Source organism: Excalfactoria chinensis, chromosome 19 (genome assembly GCF_039878825.1).
Source record: "Excalfactoria chinensis isolate bCotChi1 chromosome 19, bCotChi1.hap2, whole genome shotgun sequence".
Lineage (NCBI taxonomy): Eukaryota > Metazoa > Chordata > Aves > Galliformes > Phasianidae > Excalfactoria > Excalfactoria chinensis.
Genome location: NC_092843.1, coordinates 2,218,267 through 2,241,215, shown reverse-complemented (window position 1 = coordinate 2,241,215; position 22,949 = coordinate 2,218,267). Strand labels below are relative to the sequence as shown.

Here is a 22,949-nt window from a genome sequence, read left to right as displayed (position 1 = left end):
GGTCCTCACTCTTCTTATTTCTTGCCTGCTTTCCCTCCCCAAACCATTTCTTGTGTGCAATCAAATTAAACAGTGGCACTGGCCCCAGCAGAGAAGAGCTTCTCTGTTAGAAAGCTGTCCCTTTAGAATTTGCACACATTTCATTTGCACCTGCCACTACTGGCTACTGATCTGACTTAGCGTGCCAGCAGTCTGCAATGAGAAGTCTTCTCTGTTTCTTCTATCTGAATTAAAGACACTTATTTACTTTACAGTCTCCTAAAGCTTGATTTTTATTTATTTATTTATTTATTTTTACATAAACATTCTGCACTGTATTTTTATGAGGTCCAATTGAAGAGTGCTTTCAGCATGTTAGGAACACTAGAAAGAGCACTGTTAGGAGGTTTTTGTTAAATATATAAAGGCAGCAGACCAAATCACCACCAACCAGTGTCAAGTGATAACTGTGCAAGACTGTGTATGTGTGATTTGAGATAGCAGCAGTCACTTGCATAACACTGCAGCCCTGTAAGCTGGTAAAGCTGCATTGCTGTCTCTATCCAGATCTCATGGTTCATGCTTCTCCTGGGCCATCAGGCTGCTGCCCCTGCCCATGTAGGAGCTGTGCCAGACAAAGCCTGCCTTAGCAGCTGCACTTTGAGCAGAAGTGAGAGGCAGAGCACGCAGGTGTGAAGTGGCCATTAGCATTGAGACCTGCTGTATTTGCTTGCTCTGCACAGTCCTTCCTTGGACTTCTACCATGGTCAAATGAGGAAATGCTTGCTTCCATCTGTACCTACAGGTATTTCCTGATGTCATGTAGCCATCTTATTTGAATAGCTTTCTTTTTGAAGCATTCCCTTGCTTCCATCCAGAATTCAGCTTCCATCCAGAATTCATTGTCTCTACACAGATTTTTCATGTATTCTATCAATGAAGATCATTAACTCAGTGTTGAGACTTGCTCAGTAAACTGTGCCACTTGGTTTGTTGCTTCAGTCTCCCCACTGCATAGTTTTGATGTGATATTTCCATTTCATGGAGGATGCTGCACATCCCTCCAGTGAGCATTGCAGGGGTGCTTGTGTCTGTGGAAGGAAGAACCTCTGTGTCAGAGTTGGAGAGTACTGGTGGAGTGGAACATGGTGTAAGCTGCCTCCTTGTTTCACTTATTGCGCTGTTGAAAGCATTCATCTCTTTAAGCTGCTCAATATCTCCTGTTGCTGACTGCTAAGTGTAGCTGCTTATGTATAAGCGTGCTCAGACAATGGAAAATATATGAAATACGAAGCTTTTCTTTGTGCTGTGGTGGGAACGTTCATTTTGCTTCTGTGAGGAATGTTCACCTCACATTTCCGAACATTGTGTTCAGCAGATGAGCTGTTTCCTCCTTCCTTCAGGTTTTGGGTTCTCCTTTGGAGGAAGGGGCTGAGAGGCAGAGCTTAGGTGGGCTGCTAGAGTAATTAACCAAATGAGGAGGCATGGTTTTAAAGATGCTGTTGCTGGGTGGAGGATGGGAAGTTTGGGAAGGTTTTTGTTTTATTTTTACATAGCACAGTTTAACAACATGCAGATGAGTGAAACTCATTGGGAAAGTGTTGCCTTCTGACACAGTGTCCACAGTTGTAGAGAAAACCCAATAATGTGAGGAAACATTCTTTAAAAAACTAATAAAAACACCGAAAAACCCCAAAATAATAATAAAAATCCTGCAGCTGACATCTTTCCCTCAGGCTGGCACGTTGGCAAACATTACACGAATTGTGTTGCGCTGAGTTTTGTCTTTGCTGTCACTGTGTTTAAACTGCTGGGAGGAACCTCTCTGCACATGCATGAGTGTAATTTCACGTAACCTAAGGTCATGAGACTAAATAATGGGGAAACTTGTTTTCTAAACAAGCCTAATCTCACAAACTTTAACAAGACAAAAAACGAATGTTTTTGTTGTTTTTATGTTGGTTTCTTTTTTTTTTAACTAAAAAAAAAAAGACACCCTTAAAATCAGAAATGAGGTTAAAAGGAGACTGTGTCTAATTTTGTTCGCATTGTGGTCCTAATTCATTGCTTTCTGGTGACTTGAATTCCTCACAAATTGCTGGTTCTCCTGCAGATCTGTAATTCCCAAATGCTGTAATTTTGCCCTTGTTGGCCACTGGCAGCTCTCTGTGTTGGAATTTTTGAATATTTTAAACTTCTCGGCATACTTGTTGTTCTTTTTTCTGTTTAATATAGGTGGAGGCCTTTGCCTCCTGGGGAAGATTGAAGCTCTTTGTGCTGTAGTAGGAAGGCCTGAGAAGGCAGCAGTGAAAAGCAGGGTGCTGTGGTGTCGGAGGTGCCTCCTGTCTGTCTAAAGAAGGCAGTTGCCTGTAGGGAGAAGTCTGTTTTTAGACAGCAAGGTAGCCATCCAGCAGAAGAACATGCAAAAGAATAGACACCCTATTCTAGTACACTTCAAAATGGGAGATTAAATACTACTGCAGATTCAAAGTGCTGAATCTCCCAAATACCCTACTCTTTAATTCCTAGCAGCTTGTGGAAGAATCCCATTTTGCTGTAAGTCTCTGTCTAATTTGAAAGCACTATCAACATGCTTCGAGTTTCAGCTAGCTCCCAATCCCTTATTTTAGGCTGCATGTTTATTTGTTATGTGTACCTTTACATGATATAATGTCTCTCTTGAAATAAGAGGACACTTGAAGTTTTGGGCATTTTGACTTTGTCTTGGTATTTCTGCCCAAATTCAAATTGGAGTTTTGATACCTAACAAAGTAACTATGGAACTTCTTGAACCTGTAGTGTGCAGGGAATGGTTTTTGGTTATACAACAATTATGTATCATTTCAATTTATGTTCAGTATTGAATATCTGTGTAGAAGAGTAATGACAACTGCTGGGAAGACTGATTTCTCTGCTCAGGATGTGGATCAAGTGCAGACCTTTAGGCACCAATCCTTTCACTTAAGTCCTTACTTACAGCCTTTAGCGATTAAGGCTGACCATCGTTACTTGTGCTTCAGAACTAATTAATATGGTTCTAGATTGTTTAATATTTAGCAGTTGACTGGGCTTAAGTGGTTTGCAGGATGCTTATGCAGTGCATTAGCCATAACAGTACTGCAGTGCACTTCTGTGCAGTCTGCGGTACAGCAAGAAAGCAAAACCACATTCTACAGTTTTATGAAAGAAAAGAGTGTAATTTAAGCAAAACTCTTTACTTGATAGGCTGCAACCGTTTACTTTTCAAACATGCTATGAAATGTTAGTGGTGGGTATCCATAAAAATGTTCGATTGTGAAGGAAGAATGTTTATTTTGGGTTGAATTTTTTTAAAAAAGGAATTTATATGAATATCCTCATCAAATCTGAGTAAGAGGGAGAGTTTGTTAGGAAAACAGTTGGACTGAAGTCTGAGTTAGTGTGAGTAAAGAGCGGTTTGGAATCCTACTTTCCTACATGAGAAAACCGATAAACCAAAGAAGGAACAGAGATCAGGCTAGATTTTAGGCACTGAAACAAGACTGTCTTATGTGCAACAGCTCTTCACAGATGATCATCTATACTCACAGTGATTCTATAGAGTTAGTATTAATATCTTTGTATTGTTGATGATATTATGGAGCTCTGCCTTTTTGGAAACTGCAGACAGTAACTGGAATAGATGGACTCGGAAATGGCTACTCAGGGGAGCAAAGATACCTTCTTGTCTACCTGCTTTGGCTGATTTCAAGCTGCCAGGGAAACACTGAAGCTCCCCTAGCTGCCTCTCATTTGGCAAGCATGGTGTTCCTGCAAATGAGTATGCAGTCGATTTGTTAATGAGTTGGCTTGCATAGCTGATTTTTCTTTTCTTTTTTTTTTTTTTACACCTCTTCTTTGCAGCTGATTTTAGTGCGTGTTAAAAACATGAAGATTTCATTGCATTGTGCCGGGAGAGAATATGCAAGAGTGAGACAACGAATGTGTGTGAAAACGGGCAAAGGAGGGGAAAGGTTTTTAACTAAAACTATGATGGTGGGTTGCATTTATATACCTGTAGTTTGACAGAAATTGATGATGTAATTCAGAGCGTATCAACTAGGATTAAGGGTTTGGAGGGAAAACTGATGCAACTGGAAATGTTTTAGGTGGCTCTGAAATTGGTCTCTAGCTTGCTGGAGTGATGCAGGTGAGCATTTCTACTTGTTTCTGTTGAAATAAAAGGTGCTTGATTATTTCTGAAGGCTTACTTTGAGCAGCAGCTTTGTTACTTTCTTCTTATAAGGTAAATTAGCTACTGTTGTCTACAGAGAGAGGAAAATAAAACAAAACTGTGCTGGTTCTGCTTTCCCTTTCAGCTGCTTTTAGCCCCCCTCTAATAGTGACCACAGCCGTGCTAATGGGTGCTCTGGCAGGTGGCTGAGAGCAGCAGGTAGATAGCTGGGAATAAACACGGGGCTGGGACGCTGCACTGATGTAATATGAAAGATAAAGCAATTACATTTTTGAGAGAGGGGAAAAAATAGATGACTTGTCCTTTAACTAACTGATAGCCACGTTGGTAGCAAAGCAAAAGACAGACTTTGCTTTATCTTTACAGGAAACCGGCTTGCTTCATACCAGTTATATGAAAAACAAGAGTATTTTATTGGTCAGAATTCCTGTCAGAATGACAGAAGCAATGTCTTTGCTTTTTTTCTCCTTTTCTTTGTCTCTCTTAACATGTGATATTGTCTAATGTCTGTGTTAGCATCCAAATCATCATTTCATTTTTAGAAATAAATGGGAAAAAAATGGAGAGAGGCTCAATGAGACGCTCATAGCCTACAGGCAATAATTGCTGCAACTATGGCCACAGTATTAAGTAGGCCTTTCAAGTTATGAAATTTACCAAGAATATTTTGAGTGTGTTTGAAATGTATTCAGAGTTAGGAATCTGCTTTTCCTGTATAAGCATGAGATCTTGCAGTTCAGTCTTACAGGCTTTAGTGTAAACGTGTGCTTTAAGGAGAGTGCAAATGTCACTGGGGTGAGCAAACTGCCAGGAGATGGCAGTTCTTCAATCCCGCTTCTTCAAGTTAGGACTGATTCTGCAATGGCAGAGTGAGCTGTTGTCAGATGGGAAGCTAAAACAAGTCAAACATCTGCTGGTGATGCCTTCTGTGTAGCTTCTGTGCTATTCAGTGAAGCTTCTGCATTTATTGCTGAAGCAGCGGAAGGATTCTTGTGGCTCCCTCTACCTTTATTAACCTTTTCCTTTGGTCTTCCTTTCAAGAACATGATCTTTACCCTCAACTGGCACATTTCCCTGAAGCCTGGTATCAAACTACGTATTAAAATATATAGGAGCAAGTTGTATTAGGAAATTAAGAAATGAAATGCGTTCTTGCACTACAAGTATTCTTAGTTTTGAATTGTTTTGTTGATGCTGCTGCTCTACCACAGCAGAAATCTCATTCCAGCTGCATATGTGTAGTGTGTAAATACCAATACCAGCAATTTCCTTCAAGCATTTTCTATGTTTGATTGGAGCACAAGAAAAGGCATCTGATCTGACAAGCAAACCTGATGATGGCTCAACAGAAACACTTCTTTGTTTGTCTTCAAAGCAATTTCTGCAGTTTTTCTCTACTTCTCTATTGCACAATTTAGCTGAATGGAGATGTATTATGCCTCAAGCACACAGCAGGATCCTTATGTCTATAGTTGTTTTATGCTGGCTTTTCTTCTTGCAGCATCTTAGTGTGGCTTGCCTGAGGTGAATATTCTTTTTCCCTATCTCCAATAAATGGCTTTAATAAAAATATAAAACTGGAAAATTGCTCAAAAAGGAAGAAGGTAGGAGTAGGATAGAGCATTTTGGCACTTGACAAATACCTGTCATTTCTAACACCTGTTGGCCGTCTTCTGTTGACTCTGAATTCTGCAGTCCTGCTCCAGGCTGTTAGCGCAACAAAAGAGGAGGACCAGAAGTTTGCCCCCACCTGCAAGAAGGTGAAATAACAATTTTCTCCGAAATCCCAGTTTGCTGAATGTCCTTGCAAGAGATTTCTCCCAGTCTCTAATTCACTCTCATTCTCTGTAGTCGTATTTTGTCAGACTTCTGTAGCAAATACATGTCTGTGATCTTTCTGGTTATTAGCAATAATACATATTAGGAAGCTGCCAGTTTTCCTTGTATTCACTACGTGCCTTAGTGCAGGAGCATTGCATGAAATCTGTGGTAGAGAAGTATTCGAAAGCAGTGATAGGCACTTTTCCAGCTGTTTTTGATCTCTGTCCAACTTTTCGAGAACAACCAGCTCTGTGACAGCCCCTCACAACTGCATCAGTTTCCTTGAGCATCACCAGGTTTCTTTTAAGCATGCCTGGGGTGTTTCAAGTAAGGTGTCGATAAGTCTTATTTCATTGGCAGATTGGTGTTCCAGGCATATTGTGCTTTCACCCTCAGGAATTCCTAGTTTTCTGTATATTTTTGATCCTTTCAAAATTTAGGTCTGTGGTTGAGTACTGCAGTAGGCCGACAAGGTATGAACAAGACTTTCAAGGTGATCTACTTATGAGTTCTTGTTCCTTATTAATTACAATTGTTGTAATGAGCAGGTGGTTAAAAAAGTGTGCAGGAGCAGCACAAGAAACAGTTTTTCATAGTGCTAAGAAATGTACGGCTGTTAAAGATAGACTACTGGCTTGTTTCTTTCCCTAAACTTGCATTTGGTCCTTCCTCACCTCCACTTTTTCCTTCAGTGCTAAACCAGGCAGAGCACAGCACAGGTACAGTTTTTCAGTTGTGCACAAATCTTTTAACTTGCCAGAAAGAGAAACTGGATAACTTAGATGGAATTCTTTTTTACTTTATTTCCTTCCTCTCATTGCTGCTGACACGAACATGTGAAAGTTACCACTAGCAAAAACACTTAAGATGAGATATAATCTGCCAAGGGAATTTGGGCCTACAGCACCTGCTTCAAATGACAATAAATCAGACAATTGGATGCCATATTCTTATTTTAGCTTTGAAAGTCTCTGGCTGAAAGTATAATTACAAATAAGATTTAAACAATGCTATTTATTTACACAAGCTTTCTATGAGTCACGAATTGCAGCTTTCTAAACTAATGAACAGATGAATTCTCTCTTGTTTTCATTTCCATTATCCCCAATACCTTGTGGGGAATAGCTTACAGAGTAAACAACTTTTGGGACCCCGTCTGAAAACCATTCCAGTGTGGAGGTTGGTGAGGAATGCTGCAGCTCCCTTGGTGCGGTGAATACCTCCTGGGAACACCTGGCATGCCTGTTCAGACCTGTACAGAGGTGTTTGGGTGGCATTCATGTCTGGCTGTTGGAATGACATAAAAGCATCCTCTCTAGCTCGACATTTGCTTCTTTTTGAAAATAAAACTTCTTCCAGGTATGCTAGCTGGTACATCTATCTTCTCAGGTCCTTGTGGATTCACCTGCTATCCAGATGCACTAAAACATATTTGGGGGAGAACTCAGCACTATGGTGTGTTCTATGCTTCTGTCCAGACCAGACTTCAGTGGGGCTGGCATAACCAGTGATACACAGGTGCTCAGACGCCCAGATTCTTAGCAGGTACTTTGTGCACTGTGTAGGTGCTTGGAAGCAAGCATTATTCCAGCTAAAATGGTGAGCAACAGGAATAAAAGGTTTTGTGCAAGGCATGCTTACGCAAGACCTTAGGTCTGCACCTGCAATATGTATACCCCACAGCAGAATGCCTGACAAGGAGTTTCTCTTATCTGGGAATCATTTTATCTGCTCGCACTGATCTTAGTGCTCAGAGTTTGCACTACTTCCTGAATCCTAATTAACTTTGCTGTGACCACACAGGCACGTTGCAGCTTTCCAGAGTAACCCTTATTAATCAGATGGCATTCAGCTTATTTGGTGCTTTGCCTCAGAGACAAGCACTGTGTGATTTTTATTTCATCCCCCTTTTATTCTTTATTTTCTGCCCAACATCTAAATAAAGAATAAATGTTCAGCGTTTGACTTGTGTCCTAAAATAAATACCTTTAATAGCAGGGCCAAGGAGAATGGCTTATCATTCAGATAGAGGACTGAGTTGTCTTTTAAGCTTAAACTGAATCTTTCTCTTCTCTGTTCAACCAGGAATCATGCTCACAGGACCCCAACAAGTTGTTTCTTCAGAGGGAGCTCTGCCTTTTATATTCTGTATGGGTTTTGTGGCTAAGCGTTTTCTCCCTGACCCCATCTCTTCAGCAGCTTAGATATTACTGTGCAGAAGCAGGGTGTGGGCAGGGAGGGAGAGATAAATACTGCTTGCATTATTTCAGTGATTGTTGCTTGTGTGTGGCACCACTGTCTGGCTTTGATTATCTCCAGAGATTTGGCAGTTTTTCAATTCACCCATGAAAAAAACATCTAGAGATAAGGAATGAGAGCTATAGATTGTCCATTGCAAAAGCAATGTCTTGCTGGCCACCTAAGAAACCCTTATGGTATTGTGTCACTGCAATAAATTTGCAAGGTTTGATTTTAATTTATTTTATATAGATATATATTTTTTCCACCTAAATTGTGGGTTGTCTGACCTTATGAAAAATTGACAACATTTGCTAACAGAAGTGAGTTCTGAGTGACACAGGATAATGCACAATGTTCTGTGTTTGTAGCTCCAATGGACTAATACTGCTGATTTGCTTCTTCATAGGGAAGAGAAGCCACTCTAGCTGGCTGCAGATTTATAATGCGCATAGTGATACTCCTATGTCAGAATAGCTGAAACCAAACATTGACTGAATGACTGAAATAAAGAACTTGGGCAGTCCCAGTAAATGAAGATATGAATTGTAAAGGAAGCAGTTCCTTTTAAACTGAGTCACTGTCTAGGTTATTTTTCACTTTTCTCTTCCTCTTAGTGTTTTAATCAGCTGGCCCATTTCAGCCCCATGTTAAGAAGGAAGGAAGACTTCTCCAAGGTACAGTGCTGATAGGAGATTCTGGAGCAGGGAAATAAGAGTCTGGATGATGTGGCCTTAGCATTTATTAGACGTGTAAGAATCCAAAAGGGCAAAAGATTTCGAACATCCACATCCTCTGAAAAGAACTTGGAGAATGCTGCCTCAAGACACAGAAATGTAGGATAACAGGAATAAATAATTCTGCTTTTTGGAACTTTTTTTAAACAATAAACTCACAAAGCACTGGCTCATGGGGCACAACCAAACGACTGTTTGAAAATGTGATTGGTTTCTGTGAGCTATGAGCTGTGGTTGAGTTTAACTTCATCCTGTGATGAGCTGCCCTGAGGTACACCTGCCATTAAGGAGTCAGAGCACATTTAGTGAGCTTCACAAATTTCAGCCTTTTACTGTTTCTAGTTAAGGGGAGGAACCCAAGCTCCTTTTCTAGCTGGCTGTATTACACTGTCCTGAAACAAGTGGAGGCAATGCCCTTTTTAAAATTCTCCTGCTCTGTTAACTATCATCAGTTCAGGTGTATGTGGCTTGCTGGCAGCCATTAAAAACAATCTGACATTCTAGAAATGAAAGATTCAATACTAATTTAATACTGTCTTTTTTTTTTTTTTTTTTTTTTTTTTTTTTTTTTTTTTTTAACATAAACTTTCTGCAAGGTGAAGGACAACTTTTTTATTTAACGTGTCCTGGAGAGAATGTACCATTATTAATTTTTTTTCCCCCAGATTTCTGTACTCATCTATTTTTTAAGAAATTCATTACTGAATGCCCTGAGGGATAGTTCATGGGACTTGCTATCACTTGGAAGTTCATACAGCGAAGTTAGTTAGAACCGTACCTGTCACTGGGTGATGTTGAATTGAATTTTGGCAGCATCTGATATTCAACTATTTCCTATCCTTCTGCAGGAAGAACTGGGCTTCACCTTTCTTGAGGCAGGAAATACGATCCTGTGCAGTCTTTACCCATGGGGAAATGTTTCCTTTTCGTTGCTTCTGGCCTTTCCTACTGTGCAGAAGTAACATTTGGACTCTTTAGCCTTGCAACAGTTAAAGTAGACGTAGGCCTGGGCTTTGTTGTATCACAGGTGCCAGAGACTGTGCAATCAGACATCTGATCAAAGACCTTTATGTCTGCATTATCAGAGGCCCAGCAGCCTTTATCACCTACCCACAACCTACAAATATAGTTTGAACATGGAAACTGGTTGAAATAGGCGTGCTTTACCAATACTGAAATAAAAGCTATCCTAAATCAGAGAGACTCTCTCCTAATAACAGCAACAACAAAAACGTTCCTGTTTTTTTATTTGGGATGCACATCTTATAATTAATCTTGCTTCTCCTAATTTGCCTTTCATCTGGGGCTCTTCATAAGAGCTTAATAACCAAGTCCTGCTGTATCTGTGACACACATGATTATTGTTATTATCTTCATTTGACTAATGTGGACTCAGACTCTATAGGATCAAATAATTTACCCAAGGTTAAATAGTGATGTAGTGTCAGGATTGGGAGCAGAGCTGTCCTGTCTCTTAGGCCTGGGTTGAGCTCTGGTTTTCAAGGTGGATGTGCCCCTAGGTGTAAGCAATGCTGCCCTGCTAAGATAGCCTTCCTGGTGGAGGTCCTATGGCAATGCAGCCAGGCAAAACCAAAACCATTGCTGTGGAAGGTGTTTTAGCTTCAGAAATTGCTGCAGCTAACACCAAATGAAAGGCTCTAGGACAGGCCCTGTTTGTGCTGAGAGGATTTCCTGGTGCCAACACTATCATGTGGCTACACAAACGACCCATTCTAATTATAGAGGTGCTTCATGCTTGTTCTAGATTTTAGCTTCTTCTCTCATTTAACTGCACACTCATGCAGACATAAGGTTTTACATTCATATTTTACTGCTATATTGGTTATCAGCTGTAGTAGAACCTGTGGAAGTGGAGCTGTGTCAGGAAGAGATAACGGTGCAAGTTCGCCTGGTCTGGATGAGGTTATGCTCACACAGGTCAGGACAATGAGCCTCATGTTGTGCACACCATTAGTTCAGTTTAGTGCCATTAAAATATTTGCATGTTCTTTGGCTGGTTCCAAACCAGTAGTATTTTTACTAGATGAGTGATACTAGATTTTTAGTAGGCCATGGAAATAAGCTTCAAATGCGGTTTGTTTGTTTGTTTGTTTTTTGTAAATATAAGAAAGAAGAAGTAAGAGTAAAGGCATCAAATTGGTTCTGAGAACTAGGGCCTAATCATTGTGTTTTATCTCTAGAAGGACCTGTAAATGGCTTTCTTTTGCTATTTTTTTTTTTGTCTAGCCAGAAAACCATGAGAACAGGGCTATGAAATACACAGTCACATCTATCCAAAGCAAGAAACAGTCTTCAAAATCTCTTCAAAGAGACTTTGTAGATGCCTGTTTTCATTTTCTTGCCATCTGTGGCTCATGCCAGGTTCCTGACTCACTGTCACTCTGGTTCAGTGATACACTGAGTTTTCCAATAAAGAAAACAAGGGAGTGGTGAGTCACTGACTGAATACTTATGTACTTGATTTGCTCTACCATTATCTGTGGTGTTTTTATTTATTTTACTTAGCTTATACACCAAGGTTCTGAGATATGTCTTTGCAGAATTGGCTAGGCAGTTAGATGTGGGTAAGGACTGGAAGGCCAAAAGGCGACTGGAACTTTCATTGGTTGATCCACCTCTTAGTGCCATAGCATGCATATGGAGAGATTGAATGCAGGGAGTTTCTGGCTTATCTGAACTATGTCTGTTTTTTGAGGCTCTGCTGTTTCATCTGGAAATCTGTTAAAGCTGCTGGTTAGATTTAAAATGGCACAAGCACTGGCAGTAAAGATATTTTTCTGTCAGTGTTGGGATAGAGGTATTCCTGTGCAACGTGTGCCTTACTTAGTTTGTATGCATTGAAAATACTAGAAGAAACTTGAACTGAGGCCTGAGATAAAGAGATTTGGTATGGGAGAAACTGTTAATGTTTATATTAGACATCTGAAATGACAGAAAACCTTAGCTACTAGTTATGTTTGTGTTTATTATTTGAAGTTATAGCTGCTGACTTTGACCATTCCACACACAGAATCTAAGTCTCAACAAACAAATTTGTTTTTAATTCCAGGTATAGGTGCCAGCTTGTTTTAGCTTTTTAGCCAAATCATGTCATTTATCTCTAAGTGATGTCTTTCCTTGGCTAGTGGGAATTGCAGGGCTGATTAGATAGGTGAAGGCAGCAATCTCAAGGTGAGATGAGGCCAGGGAGAAATTGAGGATCTCTGGAAGCTCTGGGGCAGGGTGGAAAGGAGAACAAAGTGACACAGTGAGCTTAGTGGTAGAGTTGTTGTTGTACTGGATCACAAGCAAAAATTCTTCCAGGTTTTGGAATTATATTATATAAGCTCTTGGGCTGATATGAGCTGAGTACTCCATGCTCTCCATTTGATGAGGACTTCCTTCCCAGCCAGTCTTGGGAACAGGCTGCACTGTAATTAAAGAGATGAGGGATTTGATTTGGGTGTGGTTTTACCACTGAAGCACACAGCATTTGGCAGCTATGGATGCATTCAAATTCCTATTTGTTTTGTTTTGATATATATTATTTTTTAATCTGAGCAGGACTGGCTGTCCTGGGCTGCTTTCCCTGCATGCCCTGACCCTGTGTTAAAGATGCCTTGTGCTAATCGATTCTACACCTGATGAACTTTTTCATCCCCTCCCACTCTTGCAGGCAATTTTGTGCTAAGACTTTGCATACAACATTACAGAGCAGCTCTAGCTATGCTAGAGGAACCATAATTTATTATTACCTCCTCTCTGCTTGAGAGAGTGGAAGAAGTGTTTTTATGGTCTTTTAATGTCTTTTCTTCTTCAAGCCCTTAGCTAATTGCATTCTGTACTTTTTTCCCCAATCCGTAATTATGTGTTACATACCATGTAGGTAAACCAGTAGTCTTTGGGAATTAATGAATAGTTCAGATACTTCCCCACCGATATTAGAATAATGATAAAACCATTGAATGGAAAAGTGGGTGTGACAGGTGGTACAAGTCTGTGGATAATATTGTTTTTCTATTCTGAATAGGAATGGCCCAACAAAGCAGACAGAAATCTTTGTTTCATTTCCCAAGCAATAGTGTGTTTAGCAGAGTATACAGCACCTGTCCTATGGGGAAAGGCCACTGAAAATGCTGCTCAGGAAAAACAGCAAGTCCTCCTGCTTGTCAGTGCTACATGTGTGTGCGTCCTGATGGTTCCGACCTGCAGACACAACCCGGTGAGCTGAGCATTCACCCAGTTATCTTCTGGTGCACACAGGCAGTGGGCGGCCTCTCCCACCTCTGACACCATCCATGTCTGTGAAGGCTTTGAACCCTCACACTTCTTTGTTCTGGAGTTTTGTTGGCAGATATTTGAGCAGCTGTTTCATGGCTTGCGAGTGCCTGTAGTGCTGGGCCTGGGCAGTCTAGCTCATTCAGAGCTTTGGCTTGAGCTGATGTGCTGGGTTTGTCTCTTCAGTGCTTCTCTTTATTACTCAGGGAAACCCCGTTCTAAACAAGCTGCTGTGGGTGCTGGCAGTTTCTTTTCAGTGCTTTCTAGGTCAGGAATTTCTTGAATTCCAGTGTAAGGAGATCTTGGGAAACCCTTGTTTTGATTTGTCAGGTTGCTGGGTTTGTTTTGTTTGTTTTTTTCCCTCTGATTCTGCAACGCTATTTCAAAACCAAATAGGGCTTGCTTCATCAATGCACACTGTCATGTCATGCAACAGTGGAAATTAGTTTTACAGAAGGTAAGTCAGTGCATGTGTCCTAAGGAAGCTCCGCCAATGTTTTCAAGCAGGACATCACCCCTCATTTAGCAACACCTAAAGAGCAGGCCTGCTTCTTTTTGCATGTAGGACAGGGAATGGTTTCATGACAATCCAAAGAAGATGGTACCACACTTTTGTTTTCAACCTGCTAATTCTAGTAACAGTGGGAATTAATCCTGGGGTACAAAGGTCAGCAGGGCTACCACCATGGCTTTCTGCAGCTGAGTACATAAATAGGGTCCAAACTGTGAAGCTTGTGTTTAGCAGCTAGTGGGTGGCTGAGCTGAAGCCAGCTCATTTGATCTGTGTGAACTGCAGTCACACCTTAGGGCTGCAGTGTAGATATAATCACAGAGACCTCAGAATAAACCTCTCCCCACCTAATCTTTTCACATGTTTCTGAACAGGCAGGTGTGTACACCACTCCTAGTGCTGCAGAATGTGTTATTTGAAGTGGGCTGTGCATGGAAGGAGAGCCTGATGATAACAAGGTGGTTTGTGTCTAATGGTTGAGAGGATGGAACGCTTCCCTGGAAGAGCCAGGGAACACAACACTGGGAGGAGCAGAGAGAAGGTGCTGGGGCCACATGTAATGTTATCAGTGCCCAGCTGCTTCATGTGTGCTTGGAAGGAGCCTACTTTCCCCCAGTAAAAGATACCCTTAAAAACCTTGTGCTTTTTGACTAAACTCTATTGCCCAATATGGTGTCACAGCACAGAAGCAGAATTTAAAAACCAGCATTTGCATTACCGATGCAGCTGAAAACCTGCAGCTTTGTTTCTGTAGCTTCTCATTCCATATGCAGCTGAACTCTCTATTTTGCACGTGCCTTAGAAGTAGTTCGAAATCAAAGTGTGATGCTTTGTTTTGGTGAGTAGAAAATGGGGCTCTCCCAAGGGAAGCTATAATGCCTTTCTGCTTTGAAATTGTAATTTCACTGTGGCTTAGCTCATGAACGCTCCTTTGTACCATTGCAATGCTTTATACATGTAAAAATGTAGCAGTGGTTACGTAAAGAGCCCACATTGCATTTAAATATAAAGGGTTACCAAGGCTCTTTTCACACTGGCTCTGCTATGGAGTGGTTCTATAAACGATGGTTAACACAAAAATTCCTGCACTAAGATGTCTCTCTTTTCAGAGCAGCTTTTTACCCTGCATCAGATGTCCTTCCTGCAGCTTCTGTTTTCCTGTAGCTCCGGTCAGTAGGCAAAGTTGCCTTGTGCATGGTCAGCACCTCCCACCCCTGTCTAAAGCCTGGCCTGAGCACTTCCAGGAAACCTCTTTCCCAAAGCATTTCCTCTACATCAGAGATAACCAAGGCTATTAAATTCCAAAAGCCTTGGGACTGGGTCTTTTAAATTTGCTGTTTGTGAAATGACCACTAAAGAATGGGTGGCAACAGTTCCCTGGATCCTGACTAGATCCTGGAAACCCTCTGACACTGAATGTCGATGAGGTCAGCCACTTTCTTCTTCTGCATTTACTTGACATTCTCTCCCTATCTAACTCTCCACACCCAAACGGCTCTTAAAGTCCTATTCATGCCCACTACCCACAAGAATCTGATAACTGCCCTGGTGTCTTTGTCAAGTACTTAAACACTAGAGCAGGACCAGTAAAGTAACCTAGATAGGGCTAAAGGAATTAAACCCATGAACAGTCCTAATCATCCCTCTGCGTGGGTTTCTCAGCAAATCCTGTCTCTGTGCCCATCTTGATCAGTACACCAGGTTAGCTGCTGTCTGTATTTCTACTCATAGAGTTCCAAGCTCTGCATCAGCATTAATAGTGTCTGGTTCAGCTGGTAGGGTGCTTTGGAAAGTTGGCACTGTGTTTCATATATCTCTGTTCAGGCTTTGGAACTCCGAATTTACTCTAAGAAATAACCAGTGATAGCACTAATGTGCCATGTAATCATGCAGCCACCTCAAATGGCAGTCAGCCTTGCTGGGAGACAGCCTCAGGGAGAACAGTGTCTGGATATGAACTGCTCATGGCTGTTTTCAGATCCTCCAGACATTTAGGTATGAACTTCCATCCAGAGGGGGCCTTGTTAGCCACACATGGCTTGGATTGCATTGGGTGCTGGGAGACACTCAGGAGCACATCTTTGTCTGCAGCATGATAGTAGTCCAGAATCTGCATCTGGATCCAGCTGTCTGCCTTCCCATCTTCTAGAAGCAGAAGGGAAAATCAAAAGCTCTACCTTTGTACTGTATTCTCCCTTGTCTGTCACTGCTTAATTGTATCCCTGAATCTTATTAAATTTTGGGGTGAGTCATTACCGTGCAGAGGTGAAAACAGAGCTGTGCAAATTTAAGGGAGGAGTGTCTCCCCATGTGCTGAGCAGAATTCCCACAGCACAGAGTAACTCCTATCACTCCACAGATATGTTGCATCATCTGCTTGCTGCTGCCACTAATTTAATGCCCTAAATCCCATATCAAAACACTTGGAGTCCAAAGAGAATATAAAATTGGCTTGGAGTAGGAAATTCATACCAATTAGACATGCAGATCTCTCTTAATCATTGGAGATCTTCTTCCAGGTTCATGCAGGCCTTATAATTGCAGTGCTATGTTGTTCTTATTGCACTGACTATCCACAAAACACACTTCCTTCTCCAGCATCTGAATAAAATTGAAGGAATAAGCCAAGGTGACTGCTCTTCAGTGTCCTAAATATATTTCATTTATGGCTATAGCAGCTCAAGCTTGTAACATACATTATGATCTCCTGTGAAGAAAAGTACTATAGAATTGTCTTTGTCACTGGTCAGGTAATTTCTTTGTGATGTCCAGAAAGGCTTCCTATGCTTCACTTTGTACACATCATTATGGCCCCTTGCACTTGCTGTTTTGGTTTCTGGTGCAAATCCAAAAGAACTCTTCTTTCTGAGGCTATGGTTTCTAGCACATCTCAGGCTGTTTCTCCTGTTAACTTCTGGTGATTTAATGTGCCTGTTTGGCATTCTGGCATAGCTGGGAATATGTTGCTGCAGGCAGGGAGGTGGAGGCAGCTCTGGACATGTGTGTATCATGTGATTAGGAGCACAGAATTGCACCATAGTTTAGATGGAAGAGATCTCTGGAAATAAGCAGGGCGATGGACTAGATTAAAACATTGTTTGTGGTTGCTTTAAAGCTAAGTAGCTGGTCACTTACTCATCTTTGTTAAGCTATTTTAAATTGACTTTACTGATTTGTTTTGGAAGCGAGGGCTGCCCAGAACTTGTTACATGTGAAAACTCCCAGCATTGCTCTCCTCAACTGAAGCATTTAACATACAGAATTGTGTTTCCTTTCTGTAAAGTAGCAAGGATAGGGATCTGGATTCTGCCCACACCAAAGCCAGACAAACAACAGCAACAAGGCAAAGCAAGCCAAAAATTTTTGATCTTGAAGAAGAAAGAGCAGCTTCTCATAGATGAGGATTTAACTCCCAAACTCTCTGCATGCCTCTGCTATTACAGTAGCAAATTACTGAGTGTGCATATGGAAAAGAAGCCAATGTGCAAACATCACAATTTGTATGTCTAAAAGACTGGAATTTGATGATTTCCTGATGCTTTACAGTGTCTGAGATGTATGCTTTTCAAGGGCTGTGACGGTACTAAGGTTCTTCTGTTTTTCTTGCAGGTGTGTTACTTGACATCCAGCAGCACTTTGGAGTCAAAGACAGTGGGGCTGGCTTATTACAGACAGGTAAGAGTCTCTGGCATATTTCCTTTGAAACACATCCGAACGAAGATGAGAGTGGGTTTTTGTTGTTGTTTGTTTTGTTTTACTTTGTTGATGGGCAAGAGATGAGGACTCAATGACTTGAGAGCAGAAAGAGCCAAGAATTAGACCTAATTATATGTAACAAAGTTAAATAAGAGATAGAGTGCTACCTGGATTACAAAGCTCATAATAAACCAAGAGCAGGATTCTGTTGTTCTCGTTCAGAAGATGTATGTAATGTAAGTATGAGGTGTGATGCCCTCCATGTATTCTACAGAGAATCTGCGGGATGTGCAGTATTTGGGAGTACAGTGTGACATAAAAATGTAAAACACATCAGGAAAATAGTTGAGGATGAGAACTGCAGGAAGGGCTACCAGTGCTTGCATCCATGCTAGCTTATTGATTCAAAATGCTTATTTAAGGAAGCAAAATTATTGAAATTCTGATGTCTGTCCTTTTAATGTTGCAGACATTTGCAGACAGAGATGAACAACCCTAGGAAAAAAACCAGCTTTTCTGGCCTGTGGTCCAGAGCTGCTTTAAAGGAGTGGGTTTGTCAAGGGATGGGAGACAATGATGTTGAGTAGCAGTCTCATGTATGACAGCACATTTCATCTTTAAGGAGAGGTGAAAGGACCAGCTTGGCAGCAAATTTAGTATTTTAAGGAGAGAAGTATTTTTGTTTGAAAGGCAGTTATAGAATTGTGATGCTGTGGTTGTCAGGCTGCTCATCTGTAATTAGAGCATCTTGTCATGTTGCAGTACAAACTACTCATATTAGTCCATGTTAGGGCTTTAAAAATTCTCTCCTGTCTCTTATGGGACAGTAGAGTTCAGCTAAGCTGAAGCAGCACATGTCCAGAACTCCGGGTCTGAGCTTTCTAAGTGTTACTGATTATAAGGTGCATCAATCAGTCATGTTCAAAGTGGCACTGGGCATCTGACAGGTTCTTTTCTACAGCAATTATTTGTTTTTATTTATTGTGCTCTGAGGAACAGATCCTCAGTGTATCATTAGTGCAAAGTGCCTGCAACAGAATATTCTGGTAGAAAACCACACTTGCCAAAGCACATACATAATCTTCATTCCTCTCAGTGGATAAAATCCTTCTGCAGATGATTTACTGACAGCAGGCAATAGCTAAGCTCCATCAGGGCACTTCATTTGTTAATTGCAAGACATGTTATTTATTTCTCTAGAAAACACACAGAGCATCTGACAACAGAGTCACTGAGATATTGCAAGATTGCTGCTAAGTGTGTTGTGAGTTGTGTAACCAATAAATTTTTCTTGAAGAGTAACATCTTCCCTTTGTTTCTGATCTGAGAACTGAGAGCTTATCTTTGCCCTTGCTCTGGAGATAGTACTGTAGATGAAAATGTATTAATCAGAGCACTACCACAGGAAAAAACTGCTCACAGAATAGTACACCATTTCATGTAAGTAAGGTTAGTGTTGTACAACAAAAAACGTAGTGGCTGTTACTTCGGCTTAACAGGTTTCTGTTTGGCAGCCAACACATGGCCCATTAATCCTGGTGGAAAGGGACATGCTGGCCTAAACCACTACCTAAAATCTTTTGACTGTTCTCTGGTTGCTCTAAGCTGCTAATTGGGGGAGCTGGAGTATAAAAATGTTTGACCAAGTTTGCAGAGGAAACCTGCAGAAAATTGGGATCAAGATCAGTATCTCCCAGACCTCTTCCTTAACCTTGAGCAGTTCTTGTCTAAGCAGAAAGTCAGAAATATCATCTTACTCCCAGGAGATGGTCTTGCTAACTAATTGAGTGATGTGAGATGAAAGACTGCTCATCCTGAATGTGTCCTCTGAATAAACAGTAGATTAGTCTTCAAGTTGTTAATCCTGCATCTAAATGAGTCCTAAATTAATTTACAATGTTAATGAGAAGGAGTGAAATGTGGCATTCACTGTTAATATCACTCATCAAATAGGGTTTACAAAAATGATAATGGAAATCCTTTTAACTGAGGAAGAAGGCTGTACACAGCGCTTTAGGAGGAGATGGTGGTGAAAATTCAAATGGTGAGGGGAAAAGAAATGTACAAGGGCAGTGCTGGCCTGTGCGTTCGTATGATAACCCACTGTTTGCAGGCATAGCTGGTCTCGCAGCTCTCTTACTCCTAACATTCAAGAGTCCTGTGCTCTTAGCTTCTCCTGCTCTCTGGTAAGCAAAGGTCACTGGTTTCTTCAGAACTGCAGAGATGGAATTTGAATTTTTGTCCTGTTTTATATTAATCCCAAGATACAAGTTGCTAGTTGTCTAGGAGATGCAATGAAAACTGCTTAGAGGGAAGCTACCTTCCTCTATAGCAAAATTTGAAGGGACACTCCAGCCTTATCCATAATGGAAAAGAGCAGAACATGGTACCCTCTGTAACAAGGATCCTGTGACAGCAGAGGACACGCTGACAGATGTATCACTGTTGCTACTTGCTCAGTAGCATTGTGGAGTAACAGGCATATAACTGTGCTGATTTCAGAGCCTCAATTGCCTCTTAATGATACTGAAATTCTGTGTTGATCTTCCTTTTTGAAGAACTGTGTGCACACATATAAATAATAAAGTGCACTTAATGGTCCTTCAGGTCTGCAGCCAAGCTTAATTGTTTCTTTTCATTTCTTGCTGGTTGCTTTTGTTAGATGGATAAAAGGATAATCCTGACTGATCTCAAAAAGTGATGAAACACCTCCATGCCTACTTAAGCTGTGCAGCTGTAATCAGTCAATGCAGCCATAAGCCCAACAGTGCAAAAAGGCTTTCCTATGTATGGAAAAGGGAAAGGGCAGCAATTTGGACTGTCAGAACTATAGGCTTCAAAAAACTGCTCCAAATTGTGTTAGTTAATTCACATTTTCTTCCATGTACATTTAGGCCACAGGAATAATGTCCACTGGTGAGCTCTGTTTTCCACTGGATTTTTCAGTCCTTTCTTTGTTATTTTTTTTTTCTGTGCTTTATTTCTCTGCCTGCTTTCCTTGCCCTTGAATTTATTTTGCTCTTGTCTTTTGCCAGTGTCTATTTAGCAAATCAGAGCTCTAGTATTAATAGTACCTAGCTCTTAGTACAGCTTGTCTTCTATATAAAAAAAAAATCCTGAGATATACAGGAGGGATAATGAGGCTTGCCCTTTTCTACAGATGGAAACCAGGAGAACCATATGGGAGAAATGTCCTGCCCAAAGTCACACAGCAGGTGTGAGCCTGAGCCAGAATGAGAACTGCAATCCACTTCTTGGACACAGCACTCAACCAGGTCAATGGTCAGACCCACAGATTTGGTCCTAGCTACTGGGCGCCTTAATTTTCTAGCCTAAATAGCTCAAGGTCAAGGAAGGGCGCATGAAACAGTGGGTACATCTGCAAGGAGACACTATAAGCCATCAAATAGTTGTTATGGCAAGGATTTCCTTGAAATGTGGTGGAAAAAATGTCTGTCTTAAGGATATCCTATCAGGATAGGGATATCACTAGAGGAAATCTTGCTAACCAAAGGTTTATACCATCAGCCAGAAACAAGGAAATGTAATAAAGTGAGAGTTCTGGAAGGTAACCATTGCTCTGAAAGAACTTACTAGGAGACTGATGGGCATTCCCCCAAAATGCCTTTCAGACCCTGATTTTCTTGGGAAGCCTAGCAATGCTACGTGCTGTCTTAAGACTTACTGTGGGTTGTTTTATCTTGTAAGGATCAATTGCAGTTAGAACCGATCATTTGAGAAATGAAACTTCATCCTAATTGAGTCACCTTGCCTTTTGAGATGACCTGGTGTGACCTTGCAGTGGGATCCAACCTTACAAAGTTACTAGCATCTCCAATGCGCTGTGATTGCATCTACCAGGCCATAGGCATTGCTTGTGCCCTGATTAATGCTTGTGACAAGGGTAGCAGGGACAGCCTTTGCCCAAAAGAATCCTATTTTATTACTGACTTACAAGCAAGTGTTTTGTTTAGGGCATGGAAGGTGCTGTAGGATCAAACAGGCCTTCTGAATGGTTGGGAAGCCTGAAAACATCTTAACTAATGCATGGTAGAAGAGTGAATACGGAATCTAGCAGACTGAAACACCATCTGTTTTCCAGTAAGCACACTGTGCTGGAGTATGTTTCAACATGATCTAATGGGAGACTCAGCTGCCTTCTTCCTTGAAGCAGATTTTTTACTTATTAAGGTAGAGTGAGCTGAGATAGTCCAGAGCCTCCTTATCATCCATGTTAAGTCCATTACAGGTTCTGACAGGCCTTTTTCCTGTATGTTACAACGGTGCCCAATACGCTAAGAAGTCTTGGCAATCTGAAGTTCTGCTTCATGAAAGCAGTTAAGCCTATTTGGAAATCTCTCTGCAATCAGGAATGAAAGTAGTTTTGTGAATCAGTGAGCAGGTTATGGGAAAATGCGTTTGTGCCCTAGCCCTGCCCTGTGTACACCAAGGACCAAACTATAAAAATGCTGCTTACAGTGCGAGCAATCACTAGACAGCTCTAGATTGCAAAGTAAGTAATCTGTGCTGGGGAGGGAAGGGATGCTAAGATGTCCTTGACTGCTTCTAATAGGAGGTAATTCTAGAGCCAGTGTTGCACTTTGTGTTTTTAGTGTACATGTCATCATGAGCAGGGAAACTTTCCAGTGGCTTGCCTTCATTAATGTTTTGATTTTACGGTACTGCGTGGTCACTGGCACAGCACAACAGTTCATCCCCCAGCCTGTCAGCTTTGCTGAAAGAAGGCTTGCCCTAGCTGTTGGCCTAACAGGACATGTATTTGGGCTGCTTGCTTCAAGGGAAACTTGCATGTGCGCCCTTAGGCTGTAGTTCAGGCACCTCTTGCCAAGGTCGTGTTCATTTCTGTAATTCATTATAATAATGAGGGCAGAGATTTCCCACAGATTTTGAGAAGTAGTTATGATTTCAACTGAATACCTCATAGTTCTTAACACACACTGTTCATCTCCTGCTCATATCCCTCAAACCTCAGAATTTCAATCAAGCTCTTTATACTGAAAGATGGAATTTGTGTTGGTATTATGCCGTGCCTTTAAACAACTTCTGTTTAATACCAGCTGCGGGATCTCATGTAGCCCTGATCTGCACAGTACTGTGTGTTTCAGACAGAAAAGTGCAGAAGGGCCAGAGTTGCCACCTTTGCTTTTTTCTTTTAAATATTGACACTGTATTTTGACTTCTGCAAGAAGGTGAGCATTTAAATTACCTTACCAGTTTGGTGGTTTTTATACTGTTGTATCATCTCAACCTGGGCAAGTGTTCATGCTTATGACTGCAAGTATAATGACTTGGGAAATAAGAAGTTGTTCAAGGTACAGGGTAAGTGAGAGCACAAATGGTTCCTTCCTTGACTTGTAGAGAATTCGTGACTCAGAATGAAACTAGACAGCAAGTTCACTTCCACAGTGCTCTTGGTCAGTGTGTCTAGTTCAGCTCAGCCAGCAATGCATGCACA

The 22,949-nt window shown here is 41.2% G+C and overlaps 1 protein-coding gene across 2 annotated transcripts in view; it reads left to right on the top strand.

Moving 5' to 3' along the window:
- The window catches only part of SPNS2 (SPNS lysolipid transporter 2, sphingosine-1-phosphate), a 92,317-nt gene that overhangs the window by 9,810 nt on the left and 59,558 nt on the right, over positions 1-22,949 (top strand). For both annotated transcript variants that reach the window (XR_011905607.1, XM_072353366.1), the window contains exon 2: positions 17,387-17,452. Coding sequence is in view for 1 of the 2 variants with exons in the window: in XM_072353366.1 (XP_072209467.1) it covers positions 17,387-17,452 (66 nt within the window). In the remaining variant the exon portion in view is untranslated. The remainder of the gene's footprint in view (positions 1-17,386; positions 17,453-22,949) is intronic.